General features: G+C 43.3%; 1 protein-coding gene across 3 annotated transcripts in view; it reads right to left on the bottom strand.

Moving 5' to 3' along the window:
- The window catches only part of LRRTM4 (leucine rich repeat transmembrane neuronal 4), an 857,618-nt gene that overhangs the window by 821,719 nt on the left and 7,951 nt on the right, over positions 1-27,948 (bottom strand). The window contains exons 3-4 of one of the 3 annotated variants that reach the window (XM_029604068.1): positions 19,706-19,885; positions 14,978-16,837 (exon numbers count right to left, since the gene is read on the bottom strand). The exons of 1 other annotated variant lie outside the window; for it this stretch is intronic. In XM_029604068.1, the coding sequence (XP_029459928.1) occupies positions 16,811-16,837; positions 19,706-19,885 (207 nt within the window). In that variant the 3' untranslated portion in view covers positions 14,978-16,810. Of the gene's footprint in view, positions 1-14,977; positions 16,838-19,705; positions 19,886-27,948 lie in introns of those variants that run through there. One more of the 3 variants, XM_029604069.1, reaches the window with a different exon arrangement.

Here is a 27,948-nt window from a genome sequence, read left to right as displayed (position 1 = left end):
GGCCCCCCCAAGCTGGCCAAAAGTTCTTTTTGGGCCGAACGAGCCGTCCGGCGCGAACTCGCCGGGAATCACGTGACGCCGCGTCACTCGACGTGCCACCGACATCACATGCTTCTCGCCAAGGATTGCAGAAATGACGTCCTCACTCCTCGCTCGATCACCAGGGAGTTGTGGTAAGTCTGGGGGGGGGATTAAGGAGGGTGAGGGGGTTTAAATTTTTTTTTGCACATATGTACATATACCCAACTCATTGGATTTTTTTTATGTCCATATTGGCCGCAAGTGGGACCCCCTTTCGGACATAAAAAATATGAACATAAAATTTTGCTCTGCACATCCCTATGAAATACAATATTGGGTCTATAGGAAATGTGATGAAAACGAATGTTATGTATTAAAGTCACATTGACATGCACTGCCTTAATCATTTTAGTTGAAAGAAATGAACAATTTCCTTCCATCAACTCTGAAATCGTTTAGACCCAGGTAAAGCTTTACCCTGTTGAACATTACTGTAAGCCTTAAGGCTAGAATTCTAGGCCTGTGAATAAAAGACTAGAGGCAAGAAAGGGGAGTGTGGCAAATCTTCGAGAGGCTGTCTTCAGAAATGTACAACATAGACCAGTAGGCAACTGTCTAACAACATTTTTAATTGCAGCTCATAAGGCAAGTGTGTCTCCTGACACGATGCGTGTTTCACCTACAGCTTTGTTGGGGAGAGACAACGTACTAAGTAACAGCCTTGTCTATACACCATCTACAACCACTCAGAATTATTTTGGAACTTTGTCCTTCCCAATGAAACTGGGTGTGAAACAGAGACCGTGAATGGCTTGTAAATGAATCGCATATCATATGAAAAATCTTTAGGCACTGGGTGCTACTCTAGGGAAGTTATCTACATCTCAAAAGGTGTAGCTAACTTTCCCCCAGGAGCATTGGAAGGCTAATGTGCCTACCGATGTTCCTTGAGGTGCCACATTTAAAGGGGTTGAAAGGCCCAGTAAAAGCCCCCCTCCTAGCCCTAAGGGCCAAAATTGCTGGTGACCTAATGGGATCCCATGATCCTTCCCACCTTGCCCCTCCTTCAGACTCCTCTTATGCCCTGGCCCCAAGATTAGACGTGGCAAGCCTAATTAAAAATAATCCCCCCTCATATTTTCATAAATCCCTCCTGGTCTCCTCCTCTCAAGCTTATTGGAAAATTCTTGGAAGTCTAGTGGGGCAAGAAGCAGCTCACTCACTCCTGCTCTGCTGACACCATTTTTCAAAATGGCAACGTTTGGCCCCCATGCTCTCCTTTCCCCCAAATGTAAGATGCAAAGGATTGCCTGAGATCAGCCTGAAACATTTTGAAAACTGGCAGTAGTGGGGAGCAAACAGTCCTCTAAAAGTGCAATTAATTTAGTATGAGAATATCACAGAGAAGTTACATACAATCATCTAAGTATGTGACATATATCAAAAGAAACATTTTTTTCTCAAAGTTGGTGATATAACTTGAAGCTTAGATCTACTTGTAATTGAATTTTCTACTCTATAGCCACCCAGTCCCTAACTCTTATAAAACTTTTGCCTAATAAATGGTTTAGAATATGCATCATTCAAGATTATACATCCTACTGTTTATTCTTACTGAGGTCAATATTCAAAAGCCATTTAGACAGATAACTGAAATCTGTCTAAATGGCAAACCAAGCGTTATTTAGATATGTCGGGAGCATTCCAGGGAGGAGTGGAGTTAGCCGGATAAGTTAACCGTCTCATTCTGATATTCAGAGTTAGCCTGTTAACTTATCTGGCTAACTCTGGTCATGCCGCTGACCTGTCATAATGTTAGCCAGATATACATTTCAGGCTAACTTTAAGATAGCTCGGTATATTCAGCGATGTGACCACGCCGCTGAATTATACACTGCTAGTTAGTTGGATACATTTATCTGGCTAACTAGTCAAGCTGTTCAGTGGCTGAGTACTGCCCCCACTGTTTCTTTTGATGTTCCTAACTACAGGACCTGTCATCTTTTTCCTCTATGCTAGTAATCAGTTTCAATTACTTCAAAACTTATTTCAGCTGCTGGAGTGGTCTATTTCATAATATAACATCAATTGTACAAGTGTGCTTTGTCCCTTCCAACCATTCTTTACAAAAAATTTTGAAACTGTAAGCATTTGCAAGACACACTAATATTAGGAAACATCTGAGGAGCCAGAACAGACTTAAAGACCAATACATCAAATGACTTCACAAATGCGATAACTAACGTGTGCTAAAAATAGCTAAATAGCTCATGTAATCAAATCTGTGAATTTTAACACATGCTATTTGCTGTTTTTCCTGTGATTAATTTTGCATTTGCAAAGTTATTTGCAAAAATTATACAAAATAGATAATGAGCTGAAAAATCAAGCAAATTAGTTTATTAATGATTTTGGTATAGCATACGCAGAATATCTGCGAAGCATAACTGAACCTCAGGGAGTTGTGGTGAAGTTTTTGCAATAAAGTCCGCAGTTTCAACAAGCATTATGGAAAAAAAAAATCCCCATGAAGCCATTTCTATAATATGTAAATGGCCATTAGTGCAAGAAAAATATCTTGCAGTGTCAGACCATTTCTGGAGCCAACTGCAATTTAGTACATCAGTCTGTTAAAGAGACTGGAAAAGATAATAACCTAACTATAAAACAAGGAAAGTTGTCTTCAGCCTGCATTGCCAGTATGCAAATTTAGCTCTGCCCCTCTCCCACTCTCAAGCTCTGTCCCTCTTTCTTTGTATTATCCAATCAGCTCTCTACTACCACATATGCAAATTCAGCTCCACCCCAAAGCTGGTGAGACAAGAGCTGGAGGACAGTGGTGCTGCAAACAGCCTCTGGCAGAGAAGCCAGACCCCACCAGTGAGAGAGAACTGCACCACTGCAGACAGCTACTGGCCAGAGGACCATACTTCTACAGACAGGAGATAATCAAGAGGCAGCAAGGTGGCTAGAGATGAATGAAAGGAAGGGAGGTGAGAGGGGATGGGATGAGAGTAAGTGAAAGGAAGTAGGAATGGTGAGAGTAAGTGAAGGGAGGGATGATGTGAGAAAAAGTGGAGGGCGGGGGGAGTAGGGTGAGAGTGTAGGGAGGGTTTGTGTGAGAGGAAGTGATGGGTGGGAGGAATGGAGTGAGAGCAAGTGAAGGGATGGAGGGAGTGTGGTGAAAGCAAGTGAAGGCAGGGATGTTGTGAATAAGAGGATTCTGGCTGATATGCAGATCCCCAGGCAGCAGAGGTCATCAGCGAGCCTCCCTGACAGTCATTCTAGCCATCACCTCACTGATCCCATGAGATGGCATCTCCAGCCCTACTTAACCCAGCATATCCATTCCCTTCTTGCCTCTTCATTGAGTTACTTGGCTCCTTGACCTGGCCAGCCTTGCCTTGCTTTCTTGCTTGTGGCCTTCTCAGCTTCCTGCCTTATGTTTTGGCCTCCAGCCTTGCCTTATGGCCTACATGGCCTCCTATCTTGCCTGGTGGCCTGCTTGGACACCTGCCCAACCTTGTGGCCATCCAGGTCTCCCTGACTCAGCCTTCCAAGCCTCCTTGCCTTGCTGTGCAGTCTTTCAGGCCTTCTTGCCTCACTTAGTGTCCTCCTGGGCCTTCCTGTTCTACCTTGCATCCTTTGGTTCTTCTAGGTTCATCTAGCTTGCCTTGAGCTTGGTTTGGGCCTTCTTGTTTATTGTTTGCTTGTTCAATTTCTGTCCTTGTCCAGTCCTAGTCCAGTCCTTGTCCCTGTCCAGGCCTTGCCCTCACTTCAAACCTTTGTTTGCCTGTTTTCAGTCCCAGCATTGACTGCTATTTCTGGCCTGGTCTCCAGCACTGGCATTGCCCTTAGTTCTAGTCCATGTCATCAGCCCTGCCTGTATCCAGCTCCTGCCTGTCCTCAGTGCTAGCCTTGCCTCCTGCTCTGTCTATATTCAGCTCCTGCTTACCCTCAGTACCAACCTTGCCTCCAGCCCTGCTTGTATCCAGCTTCTGCCTGCCCTCTGTACTAGCCTGACTCCAGCTCCCAGATCCAGCTCTCAGCTGGTGCCTTGTTCCAGCTCCCAGCCTGTGCCTTGCTTCAGACAAGTCCTGCCGGCCACCAGAACCCAAGGACTCAACCTGCAGAGGAGGTGGCTGTATAGGCAGAAGACCCAATCCAGCCTTGCTCCAGAGTCTGGCTCTACTCCTGTAGGGGTAATTCTTGATCCCAGTTTACCTGCCCATGGCAGAGAGGAGTGGACAACAGGGGATGAGGTGAAAGTAATTCAAGGAAAGTAGGTGAAAAGTGAGAGTAAGAGAAGGGAGAGGGAACTGATTGAGAAGGAATGCAATGGGATGGGAGTAAGTGAAGAGTGGCAGGGAGGGAGTGGGGTAAGAGGGGTAAAGAAGTCAGTAAAAGGGAAGGAAGAGGATGGGGTGTGAGAGGGGGCTGCGCCACACCTACCCATCCCTGCATCTCAGGGCAGAAATGCAGATGGTAGGGGTCCAGGGGATATAGCACAGTTGCCCAATTCAAAGAAATCCTTCACATTTATAGGGACCCTGCCCTCTGTTTCCCAGCATTTCAAATCAAAGAAAGGGCCAGACATGAATCTCCCCTCTACAAAATCCAAGAGGGGTCTCCCTCTGACCTTCTTAGTAATTTTAAACGTCCTGTATGGTCCTTTCCCTGAAATGCTGGGGACACTTGCTGTACTCCCAAACTTCTCAGTTATGCACTTCCTACATTTCACGGTATTTCCCCATCATTGCATGGGCTTTCACTACTGGCATTAGATAATCTGTCAGATATATAATAACGCCGGCCTGTAGGCATGTGCAGCCAATGGTGTGTGCATGGATGCAGAGGACATGGGAGCCCCTGTGGTTCCAGGGACCATAGGCTTTGAATGGAGGCTCTCATGTGGCCACAGTCAGAGAAAGGCAGCAGGCCTTATGGACAGAGGAAGCAGATTGGCTAACAGATCTGTCCCCGCATGATGGAAGACGACCTAAGTGGCAGAATGAGATATGGGCATGGGATGGTGCTGGGGTCAGGCTGCTAAGAGAGGAGAGAGAAATAGCATTGTGGAGGGCTGGAGTCTTGATAGATACAGGAGAGGGAAAAGTTGAGGGAGAAGAATAATGATGGAGAAAAGAAGGAGGAGGGGGAGGAAAGGGATTGAGGGAGAAGAGGGCTGAAAAAGACAGAAGAGAAGTGAGGTGATGGAAGGGGGTAAGATCGGTGATGGAAGGAGGTAGGGAACAGAGAAAAAGGGGGCGCAGGAAAGAGATGTCAGAGGGAGAAGGCTGTTTCAGTTGAAAGACTTTTCAATGCAAATGTTTCACAGGAATCAGCTAGCTGTTTATAAACTTTAATAGGGGTTGTTATCATACTTAATTAATAAGTGCGATGTATATTTCATTACACATTTTGGCAGGGAATTAATATTCATTTAAAGTTACTGTAAGCGTGCTCTTAAGATACTCCTTCATGGGAGAGAGCTGATACTGCACAACAGCAGTAGAAAAAAAAAAAGCTTATTTTAAAGAAAAGAAATTAAAGAAAGAGAGGAATTAAAAAAAAAAAAAAAGCTCACACAGACCTCCATTTGAAATTTTCGTAATAGAAAACTAATGTTCCTGAAATAATATGGTTGCTGCTAACAGCCAAGGTATTATCATTAAATAGATGGGGAAGTAGTGCAGGGTTAGCCAATAAATCAAGATACTACTTTTATACAAATAGGAGGTGAGAAGCTTCCTAATTCCCATGTGTCCCTTAGCTACAGCCTCTCCTTTAATATATCAAAATTCTTATTGCTAGATTTTCTTTCTCTATGATTGTAAATTTATATTGGAAATGTTAATATATTAGATTTATCACATGAAAGTGCAGTCTGTTTTAATGAAATGATTACCATTCGTCTTTGAGGTAGAATAAACTATGGCGCCCCGGGCACCTTTTCTATTGCTGTTTTTCAGGAAGAACTTTTCGATTCCCCATTGCTTAGCAGTTTGAGCCGCTCCAGCTTTTTCAATAAAGCTTAATGAGCTGCACTTTGAACAGAAAGGAATTCCTAACTTATGTTTACGGGTGTGGAGAATGTTCAGATCAAACCCAAGCTCAAAGTGAGTAATTTGGATTATTGGCCAGTTTTCCAAAATAAAAAAAAAATACTCCAGGCAGTTTACAGTGTAAGGAGCCCTTGGTTTCCTTACCGAAAGGAGTGAAGCAAGTTGTTAAGAAGGAACAGAGAGGTTAGTGGATAGAGTTTGGGGTCTGAGCTTCCCCATGTGGAAGAAAGAGATGGTGAATACCTGAGCCTTCAGAAACGCATGCCACTGTCTTAGTTGGATTTTTCTTGAGTTGCAGTCCAACCTTTGATTATTTTGTTGGCAATAGAACTATGAGAGGTTCTCTTCAGAAAGGCCTAGAAGAGAACTGGAGACTGTATATTTTTGATCCAGATTTTTGGAGACTTTTGCTTCTGGAGAAGGTCGTTTTCCACCCTTCTTTTCTCTCTTTTCATTTCCCTGTGTCATTATTAGGCTTTTTTTTTTATATATATAGTGTTCATTGAGTACCCTAGGGTGCAGGGACTCAGATTTTTGTTTATTCTGTACAGGAGGTGTCTTTCATCTGGAAAGAGAGTTTTTCACCACTGACTCAGGTGTGCTACCCTTGAGAAGAGAGTGCCTATTTTTTGTTTCCAGAAAGAGATGTATGAGAACAGAGAAGACTACAGGAGAAGTATAAGAATTGGGACTTTTTAAATTCTTATAAGTAATTGAGACTAAATTCTAACCATTATATAGTGGACAGAAGCTTCAGATAAATTTGGAAGAATTACACTTTCTTCACTCTGAAAAGGAGAAGGAAATACATTGCTAAGGAATTGGCTTCCAAAATATCACAGTTATACCTGCTATGCAGCCCACTCACCAGCAGAGATCACCAGTGAGTCTCCCTCACAGATGCTCTAGCCACCTCCTTGATGGCTTAACCCAGCCTATCCATTCCCTTCTTGCCTCTTCAAGTCACCTTGACTCCTTGACTGGCCATTCTTGTCATGCTTTCCTGCCAATGCTTGTGGCAGGAAAGCATGGCAGGAAAGCATGCCTTGTGCCTTACCTTGTGGCCTACTTTGGTCTCCTGCTTTGCCTTATGGCCTTCCAGGCCTCCTTGTTTGCTCTCTGGCCTTCTAGGCCTCCTTGCCTTGCTCTGTGGCTTCTTGGGCCTTCCTGCCTTGCTCTGTGGCCTCCTTGGCCTCCCTGTTCTGTTTTTTGGCTTTCAGGCCTTCTAGGTTTGCCTAGCCCAGCCTTGTGCTCTATTTGGGCCTTCTTGTTTATTGTAGCTTGTTTTAATCCCAGTCTTGTCTGGTCTTGACTGGTCCAGTCCTTGTCCAACCCAGACCACCTCTTGTCCTGCCTAGTCCAGTCCTTATCCTTTCTAGTCCAGTCTCTGTTTCTAGTCTAGGCCTTTCCCTCACTCCAAGCCCTTGTTTGCTTGTCTTCAGCTCCAGCATTATCTCGTTCCAGGCTTTGTCTCCAGCCTCAGCCTTATCTTGGCTCCATTCCATATCTTCAGCCCTGCTAGTATCTATCTCCTGCCTGTCCTCAGTACCAGCCTTGCTCCCAGTCTGTGTGATGTTCTAGCTAAGTCCTGCTGGCCACCAGAACCCAAGGGCTCAATCTGAGGGGGAGTTGGCTGGTACAGGCAGAAGACCCTGTCCAGCCTTGCCCCAGAGTCTGGCCCTACTCATGCTGGGGAAAATCACAGCCCAGCCTGACTGACCCATGACATATAAATTCTAAGACTTTTACTAGGTCATAAATTTATTAATCGTTTCTTCATTATTGTCCATCAACTTATTTAACACCTAAGTGCTGTAAAGAATTCTCAGTCAATTTATCAACTATCAATAAAGAAGTTAGAAACCTCATTGCTTCTCAGTGTGATTTGCAGTTATTGAATGTGGAGATTATCAGTGCTGTTTACAGGGATTAGAAAAGGGCTGTGTACTTTATTCCTTGCAAAAAGACCTTGAAGCTATGCTTCCCCACACAGGAAACTCTGTTCCTCATAATATAAAAGCTATCTAGGAGACCTGGTGCAAGTAGGGTCTATTTTATATCTGTGTGCCACTGGGGACAATTATTATTAATAGGGTTTTCCCACCCAGTCATTACAACAGCATTATTAGAATTCAATACAATAAGTCCCTTCCATATAGAAGTTAAACTCTAAGTAAGTACCTGAGGAATAGGAGAGAAAATGACTTGCCCAAAGTTATAAGAGGTATCATTAAGGAAATGGGATTTAACCCTGGTTTTCCTGGTTCCTAGACAATTTTTTCTAACCATTAGATCTCTGGTTGGCTTCAAACTGATGGACTGTTGGGACAGGAGGCTGCAGTGAGGGACTCCTGAAGTAGATGATTAGCTGAATGGAATCCAGTTCTATAGTAAATGACAACAGAAAAATACTGCGTTTGCTTCATACATCCACATCTGCAAAGCTGCACTTCTTCCACTTTGGGTAGATAATCATATACATTACTATACTCATTTCAATGCCAGCTGTCCACCTGCACAATGCTTTTTGCCTGAACTTTCTACTGCTTTCCTCTCACTGTCCTCCAAGTCAGTCTCAAATGCACCCAGACTATGTTAAAGTAATGGTCTCTCCCACTTCCACTGGTAGGCACCTTTATCTAAGATTCTTACAAGAAATCAAACTATCAGTTGTCTCCTGGTATATAGCTTGTCTTAGATTGTTCAGGTCACATCTGACTTAATCTGCTCTACCTAATCTCAAGTGGGTAGCTATCTAATTCAGAAGGGGCATAATTCAAGTTTGACCCAATTTAAAACATGTTACTAGGATGAAAATATAACTCCAGCCCAAAAATGCTGCAAGGTTTTTGAAGCTTTGGAAATATTTTCAACTTTGCACTTTGGCACTTAGTTTCACTACTCCAATTTGGGCAATTAGCCAGGATGGTGTTCGCTTTGAACCTGGTTCTGCATAGGTTCAAATATACTACACCCAAGTGTTTAATAAATATGTGTAGAAAAAAATCACAAGTTCATAATGCCAAAACAAAAAATTACTAGTTAGATGGGGCAATTTTGAAAGTAGCAGGAAAGCTGCATGAAATTCATTTTCAAAGGGAAACTTTGATGGCGTTTCCCTTTGACCATGTGGACCAGTGGGTACAAAAGTGCCCATGGACCTTACACTGACTTTCCCATAAGTGCAAACTGCATGCAGTAAAGTACTTGCAGGGAATTCCCAATGATACTCTACTTCCTTTTCCTCACCACATTAGGTAGTGAGGTGGGGAGTTGTGCCATTTTCAAATGGGCAATCTAGCCACATTCATCATTATTAATATGGCTAGATGCCACTAAAAATTGCCCATCCCAAATCTAAAATCTATTTAATAGTTATTTTTGCATTTTATTTGATTTATATTCCACTTTTCAGGCACTTCACAGTAAATTAATTTAATGCTTATTTTTAAGGTGCCTATTCCATGATGTCAACCTTGCCAACCACGCGTGTTTCCAATGTCCATCATGAGAGATTCTGTTGCACATGTTGCCACTAAAAATGCATTAACATCCAGCTGTCAACACCAAAAGGCCATTTGCCTTCCTTTCTTGCCAAAAAGGATAGTTTTAGGATTTTTTATTCCTTTATGCTATTATCTTCCTTTTGAAGTAGGCATTTACAGAACTTTATCTGGGAAATGCCATTCTTCTGGCTAGGATATGCACTGACAAATAGTTTTTCAGCATATTTTTCCCTTTTAGGATCACAAATAATTACACTGATGTTTAATATTCTTGTCTGTTAACCTAAGAGAAGTGCAAAGCTTTAGGCTTCAATCAGCAACGAAATATGCCACTTCCATTCTTTTACTGCTTCAGGTGACACAAAAGAAACTAAGAAAGGCAGAAACAGAGAAAAAGAGAGAAATGGTTTTCTCATTAATTAGTTGACAAAAGAAAATGACTTTATGGTAGCTAGGCATAGGAGACTATGTTATATAAAGTTATGTCTGAGCTCCTAATAATTATTACAGTAGTGGTAATGTAACAGGAAGTTTTCTGATGGAAGGGGATTGGGCACTTATCCTATTATATAATCAATGTATAGATCGTGTACCCTTGTTGTATAAGTTCAATTGGAAAGCAGGAGAGTGGTCAATGTGTGTCTGTCTACAACTGTGCAACACACATTCACTCTGGCATGAATTTAAAGACGCTAGAATAGTATATATGAAGTAATTTATTGCTGATTTCTATAAGTGAATACATCTATTTCTCAAAGTTCAAATTGTTCAATTTTCAGTTTCCCCATACTGTATGATATATGCAAACTAGTGCTTTCTAACAGTTTTCCTTCTTTTCATACTGTTCTCAAAGTGAAGTGTCTTGTAAAATGGCCAGGAGTTCCTGATGTCTCCTTGAAGATCTTAGGCCCACCTCTAGATGGTATGGTTTATCTCCTCCTAGTCACGTCTGCAGCTGGGCTGATTACGTCTGCTTTGGGTTGGAGCTGGCTGTCTGGCTGTATACTCATGGTCTGGTCATATGCCAAACGTCTGGCTATGTGCACTGGTCATGGGTGTCGGGGCTGATTGGGTGCCAACATTTTGGTTTCAGCATAAGTTGTCTAATGGACTTTATTCTCATGCAACCAGGCACCAAGATTGTATATCTCTAATCCCATTGGTTGGATCTGAATATGAATCTATACCCCTTAAACGTCAGGGTGCCCAGTTTGTTTTAGGTTAGAAGAGATCATGGTGGTCCTTGCAGCATCACATGTTGTTTGGCTTCTCCCATGTGGTAAAGGGTTGGTAAAGAGGCTCTGGGTATGAGGCCTTTCCTGATTGGATGCTCCGTATATAGGATGAACATGATTGGATGCTCCGTATATAGGATGAACAAACTCATAGGATGCTCTCAGCTTCTGTAAAAGCATAGTTCATACAGTTTCCAATTAATCAATATTTGGCAATGTTAGTACTCCGAGCTCTTTTCCAATCACATCTTCATGTTGAAACTTGCTAAGTTTCAAAAAGGCTTCTGTTTGCATTTAGTGACAGAGTTCACTCTGCAAACTTATTTTGCAGTTTGAAAGATTATTGCAGAATTCTCTTTCTAGTGTGAAAAAATGCCAAACAATCTTTGGTTTTCTGAGAAGCCTAGTATATCACTGTATTCTTCTTTATGATTTAAAAACAGGATTTCAGGGACTTTTTGGTATATAAATAGGACATACCTTGGGGTTTCCCTGTCTTCTATCTCTTTCCTATCAATTACTTAGTCTCCCCCAAGCACTCAGCATAACAGTAATACAGAGCGCTAACTGTAAGCAACCCATAAGATGGAGATTGTGACACTGTTATAGCTCAACACAGATGTCACAGCACCTCTGTAACACTGCTACTAAATGTAATTAATTGAATGATATTCTGAACTGGCCATTGCAATTGATTACATTTGCCAGTTCAAAGTTCATCCTGAGAGGAAGAGAGAAAGCAGAGATGGGCAGAATAGGGAGAGAAACTGACAGGACATGGGCATTATTCTTGTTTAGAAGCAAAGCGGCTGAGCTTGTGCACACTATTCTAGGAGAGAAAGGGCTGATAAATTGTTTCATTGTATGTTTGTAAGCTTTTATCTTAACTATTTGTAAACTCATCCTTTCTTCTGTGGAAGAAAACTCTTCCCTCCTTTTGAGGGGAAGAGTCCCTGCAGGGCCCCATTCCATACTGGGGTGGTCCCTGGCCCCACCAGCCTGCAGGCTGGCTGTGGCTATTCCAGTCCACTAAATCCTGGAGGTCCCCCTCGCTCCATCTCCAAACTGGAAGACAAGTGAACAAATGGGACAAACTCCTGCCAAATCCCCTCACAATTATAGCTCCCACTAAACATTTGCTACCCAATAACATATACCTTATGTTTTAAGGGGACTCTCACACCAGCCCTTAAAACCCAAATCACATTAACAATCATTGCTCCCCTCTATCCAAATCCCATCCATAGGACTTTTATTAGTACGAAATGGTGAAACATTGAACACATTTCTCCAAAGGTCAACCATGATAATTCCCAGATCTACCCCATCCAGAATATCTCGCAGTATATTACTAGAAACAATCAGAAGTACAAATTTGGTTGCCCTTCTCTGTACCTTCTCCATCGCAACTATATCTTTTTTGAGATGCGGCGACCAGAATTGTACACAGTATTCAAGGTGTGGTCTCACCATGGAGCGATACAGAGGCATTATGACATTTTCCGTTCTATTAACCATTCCCTTCCTAACTCTTTTACACCATTTGTGTACAAGAGTTACTATGACAGTGTATTTATTTTTGTATGTGTGATTCTTATACTAAATTTGGCTGTAATTCTTAGAGGCAGATTTTATAAAACTACGCGCGTGCGTACTTTTGTTCACACACCAGGCTCAAACAAAAGTATGCCGGATTTCAATAGGTACGTCCGTAGCCATTAAAGTCAGGGGTCAGCGCACGCAAGGCTGCCCAGAATCGGGCCTCCATTCCCTCCGAGGCCGCTCTGAAATCAGAGCGGCCTCGGAGGGAACTTTCCTTCCACCCCCACTGGCGCACCATGGTCCGGTCTGGGGGCTGGTCCGGAGGCCGTGGCCAAGCCCCTGGAATGCCCCCGATGACGCTCCGGCCGTGACACGCCCCCGGAATGCCCCCGATGACGCTTCGGCCGTGACACGCCCCCGGAATGCCCCCGATGATGCTCCGGCCGTGACACGCCCCCTGAAATGCAAGATAGGCTCAGCGCGCGCAGGGGGGGTTTGGGGTAGGTTTTCGGGGGTTACGTGCGTAACCTACGCACATAACCCTTTGAAAATGTACCCCTTAGAGACCAATATTTGAAAATCTGCATAATACATAACTTATCTGGCTAAAATTAATCTAAGTTATCAGGGATATTCAGAGGGATAAAAGGCTCACTGAATATCCCAAAATAAAGTTAGTTGGGTAAGCTTACCTGGATAACTTTGAAACCTGACCAGCTAGATTTTAAATATCAGCAGTTAGATTGCAACATTATCTGGGTGTATATATACCTGTTTAACTTTAACTTAACTGGCAATATTCAAAGAACATCACAAAAATGATTAGAAGGAAAAAAAAAGCCCTCCTTAGTAGGATTTGCAGCATGATCCCCTACTCTGGTGAAAACAATGTAGGTCCTGCTAGCTGAGCCCTACCCCCCCCCCCCCCAGGCTCTACCCCAAAAAGTATTACATGCTATAGGTCTTTAGACCTGAAAAGACTTCCTCCCACCCAAACAGTCTAAAAATGAATTAATTAAAGGCCTGTTGAATCATGCTACCCTCCATCTCTACCCCCCCTACCTCTACCAAATCCATCTTAGCCCTCCCACCCCAATTGTATTGCCTCAAAGCTCTAATCACAAACGGGAGCTCAGAACTAGCATCCAGTTTCTGGTATGTCCAATATTGCTCTGACAGCAATGCTGGTCATGCATTTTTGTCTGAGTATTGTTCTGGCAGCAACACTATTAGGGGTAGATTTTAAAAAATGGTGCGATCGCGTACTTTTGTTCGCGCATCAGGCGCGAACAAAAGTACGCTGGATTTTATAAGATACACGCGTAGCTGCGCGTATCTTATAAAATCCGGGGTCGGCGCGCGCAAGGGGGTGCACATTTGTGCAACCTGCGCGCGCCGAGCCCAGCACGTGCTGTCTGTTCCCTCCCTTCCCCTACCTAACCCACCCCCCCCCCCCGGCCCTATCTAACCCCCCCTTACCTTTTTGGCAGATTTACGCCTGCTAAAAGCAGACGTCACTCAACCCGGGGGCTGGTCCGGAGGCCTCGACCATGCCCACGGGCCGGCACCACGCCCCCGGGCCCGCCCCCAAAATGCCGCGGTACGCCCCCGAAACGCCACGTCGTTTCGGGAATGCCCCGACATGCCCCCCTCCCCACCCCTTTTAGAAAGCCCCGGGACTTACGCACGTCCCGGGGCTCTGCACGCGCCGGCGGCCTATGCAAAATAGGCGCGCCTGCACATGAGGGCCCTGTGTGCGTAAATCCGGCCGGATTTACGCACGCAGGGCATTTAAAATCCACCCCTTAGTGTATATAACCAGAGCAGCACTGCACAAATTGGGAGTCACGCACAAATTCCAAGTTCCTGGTTGCCATTACAGGATTGGAGGGAGTATGTTTGGGGTGGAAGGGTGGGAGGGTGGTAGGATGGATTTGGTGGAGGTGGGGGTTAATGGAAAGTACCCTCATTCTGCATCTTTATACTTTTATGGAGGGAGGAGGAGGAAAGTCTTTTGGGCCTAATGATCCCTCAACATGTAATACTTATTTTGGGGTGCTCAGGGAACAACCGCTAGGATGACATTGCTTTCACTAGGGTGGAGGGGTGGAAGAGCATACCAAGATGTTTTTTTTTTCCTTTCTAATTGCTGCTTAATTAGTAATATTCTTTGAAGTTCACCAGTTAAGTTAAAGTTATTCAGGAACATGTTCACGGATAACTTTATACTTCTTCAGGTTCACATCTTACCATAGCCAAATAAGTTGCTTAGCTAACTTCAAATATGAAATATTTGGCTATCTCAGCCCTGCCCTGGAATGCCCCTGAAATGCCCTGATTTTATCCAGGTAAAATGTAATCAGATAAATGTCAGGAATGTTCAAAAGTTGGCATTAGTTGTATAGGCTCTCTTGGTCTATGACTCTTATGCTTGGGATGGGGAGTACCACATGAGAAATTACATTGACTAATTTGATTTATCTTCAGGTTAGTAACCTGCGTGGGGGATGAGACAGGGTCCCATTCACCTCAATATCACAATTCTGTGCCTTTCACAAACAAGCTCTCACTTGTGGCACCAGATAAAATCATCACACCAGAAAAAAACAATAATTATTCCTTTTACTAGTATTGTACAAGTAGACAGCAAATCCAAACAGAACATTAAATGGGAAAACTACAGTAGTGTAGTATAATATAAGCTTGCAGTTTTCTTATTTTAAATCAAGCAATGCAAAAGTAGAACTGGGTATGGCCTGTTAGCCAGGGTAACCAACATACTTATACGGATAGTAAAAGAATAATAAGGAATGCTAATAGAGAAAGGTTGAGGTGGTGGTGGTAGTGGTAGTGGTGGTGGGGAAGCAGTGGAATACACAGCTTTCAAAAATTGTCTTTACCCCTGAGTAGTCAAAGAGGGTGGGGAAACAGATTCACCCCAATGTTACCAGTTTGTAAAGGATACACCCTGTCCCAAACACAAAATTGTGTGGAAAAAAAAACAATCAAGAAAATGAAGAAGTCCTTCTTCATGATGGAGCTAGCTAGATGACAAACTAAATACATGAGCATTACAGTGAGAGAAAGGTCTCTCTCTCCTAGGGAACTTCCCCAAATGGTTTATTTGGTACTAAACAGAAAGATGACTTGGTTTTGGTCACTTACAAAATGACCATGGTCCATCAGTTTCTCTTTTCCAGTATCTGTCAGCAAGGGTTTATGCTTGACTTTGGCTGAAAGGCTGAAGCTGTTAAGATGAGATACTAAATTTATGACAGAAGGCAAGGAAATAAATCTTCTCCCTCCTCTGCTAAGATAGTATCTGTGCAAAGTTTAAATGACTTAACTCAGTCTCTTAGAAGGGTGATTCAGCTATGTGCTCCTGGACTTGGATATCTCTGGAAAGGAGGTCTCTCAGATGCTGGCTCCTCTGTCCCTTGTTGGGATTTTACATGTAGGTCAGCTATGAAGCAAAAACATCTGCTTGTCTCTCTATTTCCTCAGAGTGCAGACTTATTTCTCTCCCTCTTGATAATTAGCTTTTCAGGAGACAAACTGATTGAAGGACTGTCAGATGCACTCTTCTCTTCCTGGCTCATGGCTCCAACTTCTGGTCATCCCCTGCCCTGCACACACAGAGCCAGCCAAATTATGCCTTTTCTATCTTAAATGGTCTCCCAGCATTCCATTAGCTTCCTCCTCTGCTGGGCTATGTAGTGCTGTTCTCTGGGCAGGCTAAACAGTACAGCCCTTTTCCCAACTTGTTAACACTGAATTCTGGATTATGGTTCTTGCAGAATATTTGTCATTCACAGTAGAGCACACAGCAGTTTTTGATGTACGAATGTTTATATTTTTTCACCTTGGCTGTGGCAGCTTGCAATTTCTACCGGTTTGAAAACTCTTTTTTTGACAGGTCCAAACCACATCACTCAGATCCAGATGCAGCTTAGGCCACATTCTAGGGCTCCAATACATAAGCACATGGGAGCAGGAACCTGTTTTATAGTAGCTTGCTACAGTTGGATAATACACATTTTACAGCAAACTGTCTGAATATTAAACTCTTAGCATATATAATCACTCAGCAAGGATCATCAGTTCACTCACTCTTCTGTTTGTGAAAAAAGGTCTGCTGTTTTTTTGTGTTCACATTAGGGTATACAAACATTGGAAAAATAAAAATCCCTACCACTAGTGTTTTGTTGCAATAAATTCCATCAGGTCACTGGCATCTAGAAGTAAATGTGGCAATGGAAAAGGAAGAGGGATGTTTTTTCTTCCAGAGCCCCTCGGGGCCAGCACAAGTTGCAGTGGTGATGACAAGAGGCATAGTTTGAGGACCAGGAGCACCATCAAGCTCAGAATGGCTTTTTTTTTTTTTTTTTAAGAGGAGGAAACCAGCTAGACAGGTAGGTTGGCTGAGAAGGTAGAACAGCAATCACTTGCTTCCAACTCCCATGTTGATCTAGCACAGGGGAAGAAAAAGACAGATTCAATGGAGGGTTGTAGCAGCATTGGGCGTGCTATAGGATTCGGAGTGCATCAGCCAAAACAAGCACAGCATTCCCTGTTCTGTTCTGATCAGTGTCTGCTGCAGATATTTGCAGAACCTACTAATTCAGACGAAACGTGAGGAATTCAAAGAATTAGTGGAAGGGAAAATGGAAAGTTCAGTAACTGAGGAGGGTTTGACGAACCCAGTAATTCATGTGATATCTGTACAAAAGTCATAAGCAGTAAGCAATCCTGACAGGCCCTTGAACCCCTCCCCCCCCTCCAGAAACTGCAGGCAATCAAAAGCATGAGAGATGCCCCTAGCCTTTTTACTTCTTTGTCCACCCTCAACCCCAGCCTTAGCCACAGCCATACAGAGAGGAGATCCCACAAAGCACCAAGTGTACTTTAGAGTTATTCGAGGTCATTATTTTGCAGCATATGTTCACTGTCATAAGGATATCAGTAAAGGGAAGGTACTGGGCATGTTCCATTATTTGCAAAATCAACAATCATCAGTGTTAGTTTTAGAGTAGGCCAGTACTGATCTGAGCACCCTGCCCACCACTCAAAGCAGCAGCAGCAGGAGCACAAAAGCCACAGCAAATGGGAGATCCACCTGCACAAGTTAAACACCCAGCCCCCTTCCCCTAATGAGGTGGTAGCCACTAGCCAGCAGCCCCCCAGCACTGTCTCAGTGGCAAGCCACCATGGAACAGATGGGTGGTCTTCCACTTCATTGTCCCAGGGTAAGAGGCAGGAGCATTGAAGCTGGTGGCATGGACCATCAAAGAAATGCAGGTGGTTGAGAATGTGGGGTTTAAGGGACTACTGCACATTTCATCCCCAAAATACATACTTTCCTCCAGGAAATCTTTTAGTAGGCAGGTGTTCCCTATCCTATTCACCCAGTGCAATACCCAGATACAGGCACAACTGGCCAAGGTGGAGAGGTATAGCAGCATCCATTCTATGAGTGACATTTGAACCAACAAGAAAGAACACAGCACACATCTACTTTTTGACTGCACAGTGGTGCTGGGGGCAGGCAGCAGCTCCAGGGGGAGCATATCAGAAGGGTAAAGGTGGACTGTGCTGCACACCCAGATAATGGATCAAAGCCATACCTTGACCTATATCTTAATGGTAGTAAGGGGGATAATGGAGAGCTGCTTCGGCCAGAAACACATAACTGTTCCCATTTTATTTTATTACAGATGATGGAAGGAGCATGACAAGGACAGTGAGTAATGGGGCTATCAGGGGATCCAAAGTTTTGCAAACTTCCTGCACTTGGCATGAAGGAACTCCTTGGAGCTGGGAGCCAAGGAAGAAAGCAGTTTTGTCCTGTGGGAACTGATAGAGAGGTACAGAAAAATAATAGGAAATATTAAGAGGAGTATGAGAGTCAGGTGGCAGCTCCAGGAGAAACATGATTTGGAGCATGAATGCATCCCTTTAATCAGAATGTAGGCATCAGGTGGAATTCTTATATGTCTGATGATGCTGAGGTTTTTGGACAACAGACATCCCTTCACGAGTTGTCTGTGGATGCGGAGATTGGTATGGATCATCCCCGGGGCATCAGGATTGGATATACATTATGCAGGTGGTAAAAGACTTGAAACCCTTCAAGGATGCCACAGAGGATCTGCGTTCAGCAACAGCCGCCCTGAGTGAGATCATTCCTATAATCAATATCTCTGAGAAGTTAGAAAGTCTCTGGTTGGAAAAGGTACTGGCATCAGAGATGTTAGTTCTTTTGGACTTCTTGAAGCTGAAAGTGCAAAATCAGTAACAAAGACCAGGATCCACTGCACCCTCCCCCCACAAAGGAGACCCATGAACAAATTGCAGTCATGTCATACTGTGGAGATCCCATTGAGGTCATGGATACAGACCCACTGGCATACGGGGTACATAAGACCACTGTCTGGCCAGAGTTTAACAAGGTGGTCCAGCATTTCCTTTCCTACCCACCCACAGCATTCCTAGTGAATGAGTATTATCAATGGCAGGAGACACTGTGAGTTTACATCATTCATGGCTAAAACCAGAATTGGTGGAAAATCTGGTATTCCTTAAGATCATTCTGCTGGGTTTCCTTCAATTTTCATCTAAGAGGCAGGAGGTTTGAGTGCACAGCTTCACCAAGACAGTGCTCACAAGTTTTGGCCTCAGTGCGTTGCTGTGTTGTTCCTAGTTGACATCGTTGCTAGCAATGCCTGGCCTGCTCCACCCACCCTGCCTCTCACCTGGTTATATTGGGATGTTTTGACTCCAAATAGAAAAAACTTTTCCTCCCTTGCGCCCTTCTGGATAGCTTAGGATCTTGGAGCCTTGCTGCTGCTGCTGCCCCCCACCTGGCCTGCTCCTCTTGCCCTGCCTCTCTTCCGGTTCAGCATTTTGCTAAGTTGTTGGACCACTGTTGTTGCTGGTCTACCCCTTCTGCCATGCCTCTCTTGGTTCAGCACCTTGCTATGTTGATTCCTCTCCTCTTGCTGCATTATTCCTCACTCTGTGCCTTGTGTTGTTGATGCTACTCCTCCTGCTGTCTCCCCACTCACTCAATGTCTAGGGGTGTCAATTCTATTCCTTGTGATGCCTTACCTCTCACTCAGTGTTTTGGGGTCCTGATGCTAATCCTCTTGCTGTCTTACCTCTCACTGTATGCCTAGGGGTATTGATGTCACTCTGCCTGCTGCCATATCCCTCACTCAGGGTTTGGGGGCATTAATGCCACTGTTTGTTCTGCTTTCTCCTTTCTCAATACCTTGGCGTGTTCATGCCACTGTTGGTGCCACTTTGCTCCTCTCACAATGACTCGGGTTGCTCTCACCTTTGTTTGTGATGCTTTGTTCCTTGCATGGTGCCTTGGGTTTTTCATGACATTGTTCGTACTGCTCTGCCCCTCTCTTGGTGCTTTTGGTTGCTCTTGCCACTTTTGGTGCCACTTTTTCCAACTCTGCTTGGGGTGTTGTTCCCTCTGCTGCTGATGCCTGCCTGCAGTTTCGATAAACTTGGATAGAATATCCCAGTGTTAGAGTCCAAATAGGATGCATTGCTTCCCCTTTGAATTTAATGAAAATCAATGAAATGACATAATGAATGAAACAAATGGACTAGGAAACCAAAACTAATAAAATGAATGAAAAATGGCAACTGAAACAAATTATAGCAAACCAAACTGAATTGTTTTGGTATGCGTATCCCTAAGTAAAAATGTCTGCATGAGCCCTGATGATTAATTCACATGTTTTAATTCCAGAATAACACATCTCTACGGTTACACTTTTGTTTTGTAAAGCAAAATTGCAAGTCATACATTTAAGAAGAATGAGGTATTTTTGCTCATATTTCGCCAGCTCCCAATATGGCCAATTACTTCCTGGTATGCCAGTCCACTTGCTTTGTGAGCCCTCACCTCTTGACTCCCTCCCTCCCATGCTCTCATTAAATATGATGAAACAGAACCAACCATAATTTGTTTCATTCCGATGTAATACTGAAACGCACAGGGTAATTGCAAAGCATTTAAAGCTACATTGGCTATTTCCTGATGATTATGCGATGCTGCAGAGAAAGCCTGACAGCTTCTGAAATAAGAAATGCCTGTCAGGTGAATGGCTCCTCTCCTACAAAAAAAAAAAGAAAAAAAAGAAATAGTGTTTTCCTTGTCATTCAGGACCCAATTACTGCAGGAGAAGCTATTTATAATCTGCCAGTCTTAAGTAACTAAAGCAATGATGATTTAATTATCATGGAACTGCTGCAGGTGGTAAGGAGACTCAAATGGGAAAATAAATAAATAAATATTGTTTCCTCCCATGTAGAATCTATAACATTAACAAACCTTATTGACTGAGGATGGCAGCTGGATGGCTCATCTCCGTTTTGTAAATCTAACTGTTATATACAATACAATGACGGTAGTTACGTAATACGGACAGTAAATCGTGGAAGATCGGGGGGAGGGCACAGTAAGTAGGAAACTGGATTATGGTGCTCATTTTTTATCTCTGGATTCAATGGGCCCGAATGAAAAAGAATTTTATACTCATAACTAAGGCTGTTTATTATGAATCTAGTTTTGCTCACAAATAGCTTTGTGGATCCTGTCAAAGTTTGCCTATGTTTTTTTCACCCCTTCTCCCCAATTTTGTTTTTACTAAGGATGGGCTTGCATGTTTTACAGTTAGATGGTAAGTTGCTGCTCATCATTTAGGTGACTGATTTCTCGTGGGAAAGGTCTGAGAGGGTTATTTTCAAATCCGTTTATGTGGGTAAATATTAAGTTATCAGGGTAAACTGACTTGTTTGAAATTTGCCTTTTCTTAGTTCAGCTGAAAATAAGTGAGGTTCCAGGGAAAGTGTCCTTGAAGGTGTGTTTTAGGCAGGATGAGCAAATAAAGTTTGTGGTCTCTTTCAAATGAACGCGCATTATTTTGCGTAAAAATTCTACCCCTATAAAAAGCAAATAAAAACATTTTTGCAAAGGGAAGTAGAAGCTGTGAAACCGAATGGGTACTTTAACTGGCAGAGAGGAAGGGCAACTTTTAGCCCTGATTTTACCTAGGTGACTTCTTATATAGCCATGTAAAATCATTCAACATGATAAATTCTGCATGAATTATAAAAGCATCCAAATAGGAAGATGTTTAAACTTGATGGTGCTTTTATTTCCCTTTTTAAAACTACCTAGCTGAACACATGAGGTCAGCCAGCACCATTTCCTAAAATGGTGCCAACAGGGCAGGAGAAAATGAGGATGGCTTCTGCCCCTGGAAGAACCCCTAAAATATGGGAAAAGCATAGGGGGGTCCAGGGGCTGGTGGAGGGACCCATTATGGGGATCTGGCCCATTATTTTGCTCAAGGGAGCAGGACTTACATGGGACAGGGATTGCCATAGGGGCTCCTTTTCTTAATACTTACAGCCCATGCCAGTTTGTCCATGGGGATGAAGGAGCTTGCACTAGGTCGTGCGGTATTCATGCCGGCCCTGAGATAAGGCAACACACAAAAGGTTTCTTGCAAAGATTTTCTACAGATGCAAATGAGCCATCTAACTCATGGAAAATATGTGGGTTAGTACTTCAATTTTTCATATTTTTGCTATTCTGAAGGCCAAACTGGATTGCAGCCTTCAAGGCCTGGTGTTGGCCATCCCTGTTTAAGGGAGACATTGCCTTACGATGTCTACTGCTTTAGAGGAATGTGTGAAAAAAATCCAATGATAGTATCATGGGGAAAGAAAAACTGCTAAAAAAAAAAAAGATGCATTTATTTAATGAATGTCCAGAACTACACAAATCATATGTTAGGAAAAGTGAAATACATTTTTAGTTATTAATAGTGTTATTCATATTTTCCCTTTGTTGAAAAGCACTCTGGAAGCTGAAAATTCAGATTCAATCGTATATTGTAAACCCCTGCTTGTTGTAATGTTTTTCCTGCTATTTTGTAATAATGCATTCATTCTTATTTACCTGGGACTGAAATGTATGAAATTCAAATATCCCTTGAGAGGCACAACATTAGTCCTGGAGATATGAAAATATTAAACAATTCCATTCATTTATAATTCATGATGAATAGAAAATTATTCTAATAACTTTCTCAATACTCCAGTTATTATTACAGAAGATTGGAATTGACTCACCGATATATATAGCTAAAACAATTGGGTTGAAGGGAGAAGGGTACACTGGAGCTACTTTTATAAGTTACATGTCTGAAAATGAATTATTTAAAAAGCTGTACCCTTAACAAAAATCAGTACATTCTCCTTCTGCATGGTGAACACTATTAAAAATATTCTGGGTAAATAAAATACATTTCCAATTATTAATGATTTTTTTTTTTCGCATATTCTCTTTGCTGTAAACTAGCATAGACGCCAAAAATTCAGATTCCTAAGAAACATTCTATTGGGGACTAAAATGTTGGCTGAGGTTGATTAAAAGATTTCCATGCTATACTGGATGGCCTGGCTATAGTCTTGTTTTACAAGGCAGGCCTTATAAGGACATAAGCTTTGGCCAGGAGCCACTGGTAAAACTCTGCTAGCCTTTGTCTGCATAGAATTCACATTTAAATTCATGTTTAAATTGAATGACATCAATTCCCTGAAAGGTAATAATAGGTCAATGAAAAGGGGTCATGATAAGAAGCTCCAAGAGGGTGCACTCAGGAACACTGTCAGGATTTTTTCATGGAAAGGGGTTGGGGGATACCTGAAATGCTCTTTTGGTGAAGGTGGTGGAGGCAAAAATAGCAACGGACCTGAAGAAGGCATCGCCTACACAGAGAGGAACTTTAGTTGCAAAAAGAGAACCTGTTTAGGGAGACGAGCAGAAGGTGCAGTGGCAGTCTAGTCTGCAGTGAGAGAATTAAGTAGCAGCTGGGTTTTGCTGTATCAGAGAATCCCCAGGCTCAGACACGGGCAACCCCTATAAAATGAGGATTCCTAGGGCTCACTGCTGGGAATGCTTGCCAGACCTAGACTAGGAACGACAAGAGGGCTAAACAAAGCTAGTTTCATCTCACTATATCTTGACAGTAGGAAGCCAAGGCAGTTCAAAAGAAAAAAAAGCGAGGTCAGAAAATAATACAGAGTGCAAGAAATTCAGAGATGATATTCCAAATTAAACACTGAATTAACTTAGCTGGATAAGATGTATCCAGCAAACTTACCAGGGCTATTCTCTGCAGCATGGCTTTCAGCGTTACCTCTAGCAGGGAGCTAGAGGCAGCACTGGAAGTGTAAATTTAACGTAAGCTTAGGCTGCCAGCACTGTCTCTCTTACAGCAGCCTGGAGGCACCAGGAGTAGGGTGAAGGGTTCATTGTTCCCAGCAATCTAATTTAAGATATGGGGGGGGGGGGGGGGAGGTGGGGATTGGGAGGGTCAGGGGAAGGGGGGAGGGAGGGAAAGGAGGGGGCAGCCTGACTTTATAATTTAAAATACACCACAATGAGGAGGGTGGTCTTGTTCATATTTTAAGGAGTTGGGGGATGTGAGGAGGGCACGGCCCTTCAGGGTCTTTACAAAATATTATGGAGGGAGGGAGAGTAATGGCCCACTGTATTTAATTGTTTTTCATTTTTGACAGCACCACTTAGCCAGATATCTTTAAAGATATTCAAACAAAGGCCTGGATTCACCATTCTACGCAGAATGATGAATCCTGTGAAAACGGGGAGGGGGGGGGGCGGGCCTGCGAAAGCCCTCAACCTTTGCACCACCGCGGTGTCTTCGCTGCCGGCTTTCGCACCGATTAGCGCCACCGTGAAAGCCAGCGAAGACATCGACAAGTCTGCCCCTTCGCCGCCCCGACTCCTCCCCTCGCCACTCCGACTCCGCCCCCAGCATGCTATCGCACGCGATAAGCCTTTGAAAATGACCCCCATAGTTGGTTTGGTTTTAAAGTTATCCGGCTTCATGTAGCCAGTTAACTTTGAACAAGTATATTCAAAGGAACGTTTATCCCATTGAATATACAGGACAAGTTATCTGGCTAACTTTACCAGGATAACTTGTCCACTAAATGGCCTGCTGAACATTGGTCTTCCAGCATATAAAAATGTATAGGTAGACTTTACCGCTTTGTGGATGGTTTTAAAATTATCTTTCCCAAGTGCATCTTTTCTATTATTGAAACATAGAGCCATTTGTTTATTTTATTTCAGCAGGTATATAATACCCTAAAGCAAGGTGATTTACATTACACACATGTGTCTACCCCTTCTGAGACTTTGGCAGGTGTGAAGAAGGAGCTGGAACTGGAAGGAGAAAGCAGTCTACATTAGAACAGCACAGGACCAGTTCCTGGACCCTTATTCTGCTTTTCATAAATGGAGTTATATTATTTCTCTGTTTGCCATAACTTTACCCTAATCTAGGCAAAGTAAATTTCTTATTTTGCCAAAAAGAAATCAATATTCCTAATGAGAGCCAAGTGTGTCTTTGTTTTCATTGTGGGCCTGATTTACTAGACCTTTTTTTCCATTCTATGTTTATGGGGAAAAAAAGCTGGGTTAATGATACTCTGTATAATTAATAAGTAGTAAAGCACATCCAGATATAGGTTGTTGTGGCATATCAGCACACCTGGTCTTGTGAGATATGAAGGTAAAGGGAGACTTCACTAGCAGAAAGAGCGAATTGTACAGGAACCTTATAAAATCCTTGATTTAAGAACAAAAGGTAGAGATAATGCAAAGGAAGGTCACCAAAATGGTACATGGCAGGCAAGGGATATGCAGCCTCAAAATATTTGGTTCAGATCGTTTTTTCATTTTTGGGCTTTTAAAAAAATTAACATTTGTTTTGTTTTATTTTTTATTCAGTTTGGTACATTTGCCAAACTAAAAAGAATGTTAAAGAACCCCCCCCCCCTCTCAAAAAAAAAAAAAAAGAAAGCAAACCAAAACAAAAAAACCCAGGCCTCTGCTGTGATCAGGCCTTGGAGTCAAGGCCTGTTCTTTGGCCCAGGCCCAGTGCTGGGGTCTGACCTGAAGCCATGTCATGGTGCCACTGCCTGGTCTAAGACCTGGCCCTGGTACTGGTGCCTAGCTTGAGGCCTGGTCCCTGTGCTGGGACCCAGACTGAGGCTTGGTCTCAGTGCTGGAACCTACCTGAAGTTCGGTTCTGGTGCCAAGTCCTAGGCCAGGTGGTTGGTCCAACCTAAAACATGGTCCCATCACTGAGTCCTAGATCCCTGGCACCCCGAGGAATCTGGCGTGAGGCCTGATCCTCTTGCTGAGGCCTAGTCCTGGCGCTCAAGACTAGGGCCAGTACTAGGGCCTGGCCTGAGGCATGATCCCATTGCCAAGGCCTAGGCTTGGTGTCAAGCCTGTCCCATGTCCTAGTCCCTGTGCTGGTTGAGGCCTGATTCCAGTTCTGAGGTCTAATCCTGGTGCCAGGATCTGGCCAGAGGTTTGACTAAGGCCTGCAACTAATGCCTAGCTTAGGTCCGACACTGGGGCCTGGCCTGAGGTATGATCCTGTTGCCAAAGCCTAAACCCAGAACAGAGGACTAGGAACAGACCTCTGGACATCTTCTTTCTTCTTTAATCTTTGAAAAATGATGCCATGTGCTGGAAGGACATGGGGAAGTGATGTCACTATAAGAAAATAAAAACATAAGAATATGATGACTTACTTTGAATCAGATGGCACATTTCAACAACTTTATATCAAAATGGCTCTGTCCACTATGGAGGGAGGCACTTCAGTGACATCACTGCAATGTGTCCTTCAAGCTCATGGCATCTTATTTTGAAGATTCATAAAGAAATAAGACTATAGGCTTGGCCCTAGTCCTCCAAACCAGGCCTAGGCCTAGGTCTAGGGGATGGGACCAGACCTTGGGCCTGGGTTAAGCAATGGGACCAGACCCTGCTCCAGGCTCTGGCACAGACTTTGGCCTAGGCTATGGGACCAGGACATGGGCAATGTACAAGCACATCTTGGAGATGGGATCAGGCTTTGGGCTGGGCCCCTGAGTCAGGCTTAGGCTTCAGCAATAGGACAAAGCTTAGGCCTAGGTGACAGAACCAGACCTTAGACCAGGCCCTGGCATGAGACCTAGTCCTAGGCAATGAGACCAGGTTTCGGGATGGGTTCTGGCATTGGGCTTAGACCTCTTTTTGTTTTAATACATACCAAAAATGTTTGGATATTTTTATAGAAGGGTATTTTTGTTCTTTCCATTTGGAATGAACCAAAATTGGCCTTATTTGTTGCATGTTATGCATTTATTTTAAAGTAATGCATATTCCTATGGCTTGCACTACAAGTCATACATAGATAGCCATCAGTAATTTTAATTACTTCCTCTTCACATCTTCTTGTAGACAAATAGACACACCTACTACTGTTTTTCACCATTGCTTGTTTGTTTTGTTTTTTAGGTTTTATGTTTTTTTATTGGTTTGACTTACTTTGTGTCAACACTTCTGACAAGATCTGAGATTTCAGCTTTGTGTCCAGGGTGCAAGGAACAAGAGAGAAGGAGATGAGGTTGGAGAACGCAGCATAGAAAAGAGGTACTGTGCTCTCTAATCGAGCACCCTCCCCTTCCCTCCCAGACAACTACAGCGGAGAGGTAAGGTAAGCTAGAATGGATGGAAAAGCAAAGAAGATGGATGCAAAAGCAAAGAAGAGTTCAGTATTTGTCTGCAGATATCTACTTATGTGTGGGAAATGTTGCCCATCACTAATTCAGTCCCCAGTATTTTTCCATCAGTAAGGTAGTGAGAGCGGGGTTTTGCATTTTGGAATCCTCCCACAGCAGTAACCCCACCTTTTTAGGGGATTGGTGACTTGGGGTTTATAAACCCTGAGCGCAGCTTTAAGAGCCAGAAGGAAGGAGAGACCCGGAAAGGTTTGGAGATAGAGATTCCCTCAGAATCTCAAGCAAGGAGCACTTGGTGAAGTGGAATTTGAGGACAGAAGATGGAGATCTCCTCAGGATCTCAAAACCAGGGATTTTTGGAATTTTTGGACTGAGAAGATTTTTGATGTTTTGGAGTCTTGGAACCAAGACTCAGAAAATTGAAGAAGACTTTTGGAAAAAGGTTGATCAGTCCAGAGGGAAGAGCAAAGGTCTGGATCAGAAGTTTCTTTTTGCCCAAGTGACCAGGAAAGCTGGAGTGAAGGGAAGTGTGAGCTTTTGGGCTTTTTGCCCAGGCTGAAAGAGAAAGACTGGGGTGAACAGAAGCTGAAAGAAGTGACGAGAAGTGTAAAATGTTTTCGGGATTACAAGTTGAGAGTTGACCCATGGTTTGGGATTTTTGCTAAGGATAATGTTGCAAGGAACATGGACAAGGAAAGCATTTTTCCACTGTATTCATTGTTGTGATCCTAAAGTTTATTTTGTGATACTGGACTCGATGCCGTTTTTATTTTGAACACCACTTTTGGCATCCTTGCTCTTCTTTTGGTGAATGCACCAGAGGCCCTGGAGATTAACTTCTACCCCCCCCAACTGGACTCGAACCCGGACCCATACCACACCAAAGTGAAGGATAAAGCACCCAACTTTGAGGACCAGTTACACTTATAATTTGTGATCTCT

The sequence above is a fragment of the Rhinatrema bivittatum genome, chromosome 5 (genome assembly GCF_901001135.1).
Source record: "Rhinatrema bivittatum chromosome 5, aRhiBiv1.1, whole genome shotgun sequence".
NCBI classification, from domain to species: domain Eukaryota; kingdom Metazoa; phylum Chordata; class Amphibia; order Gymnophiona; family Rhinatrematidae; genus Rhinatrema; species Rhinatrema bivittatum.
This window is presented reverse-complemented; position numbering and strand designations above follow the sequence as displayed.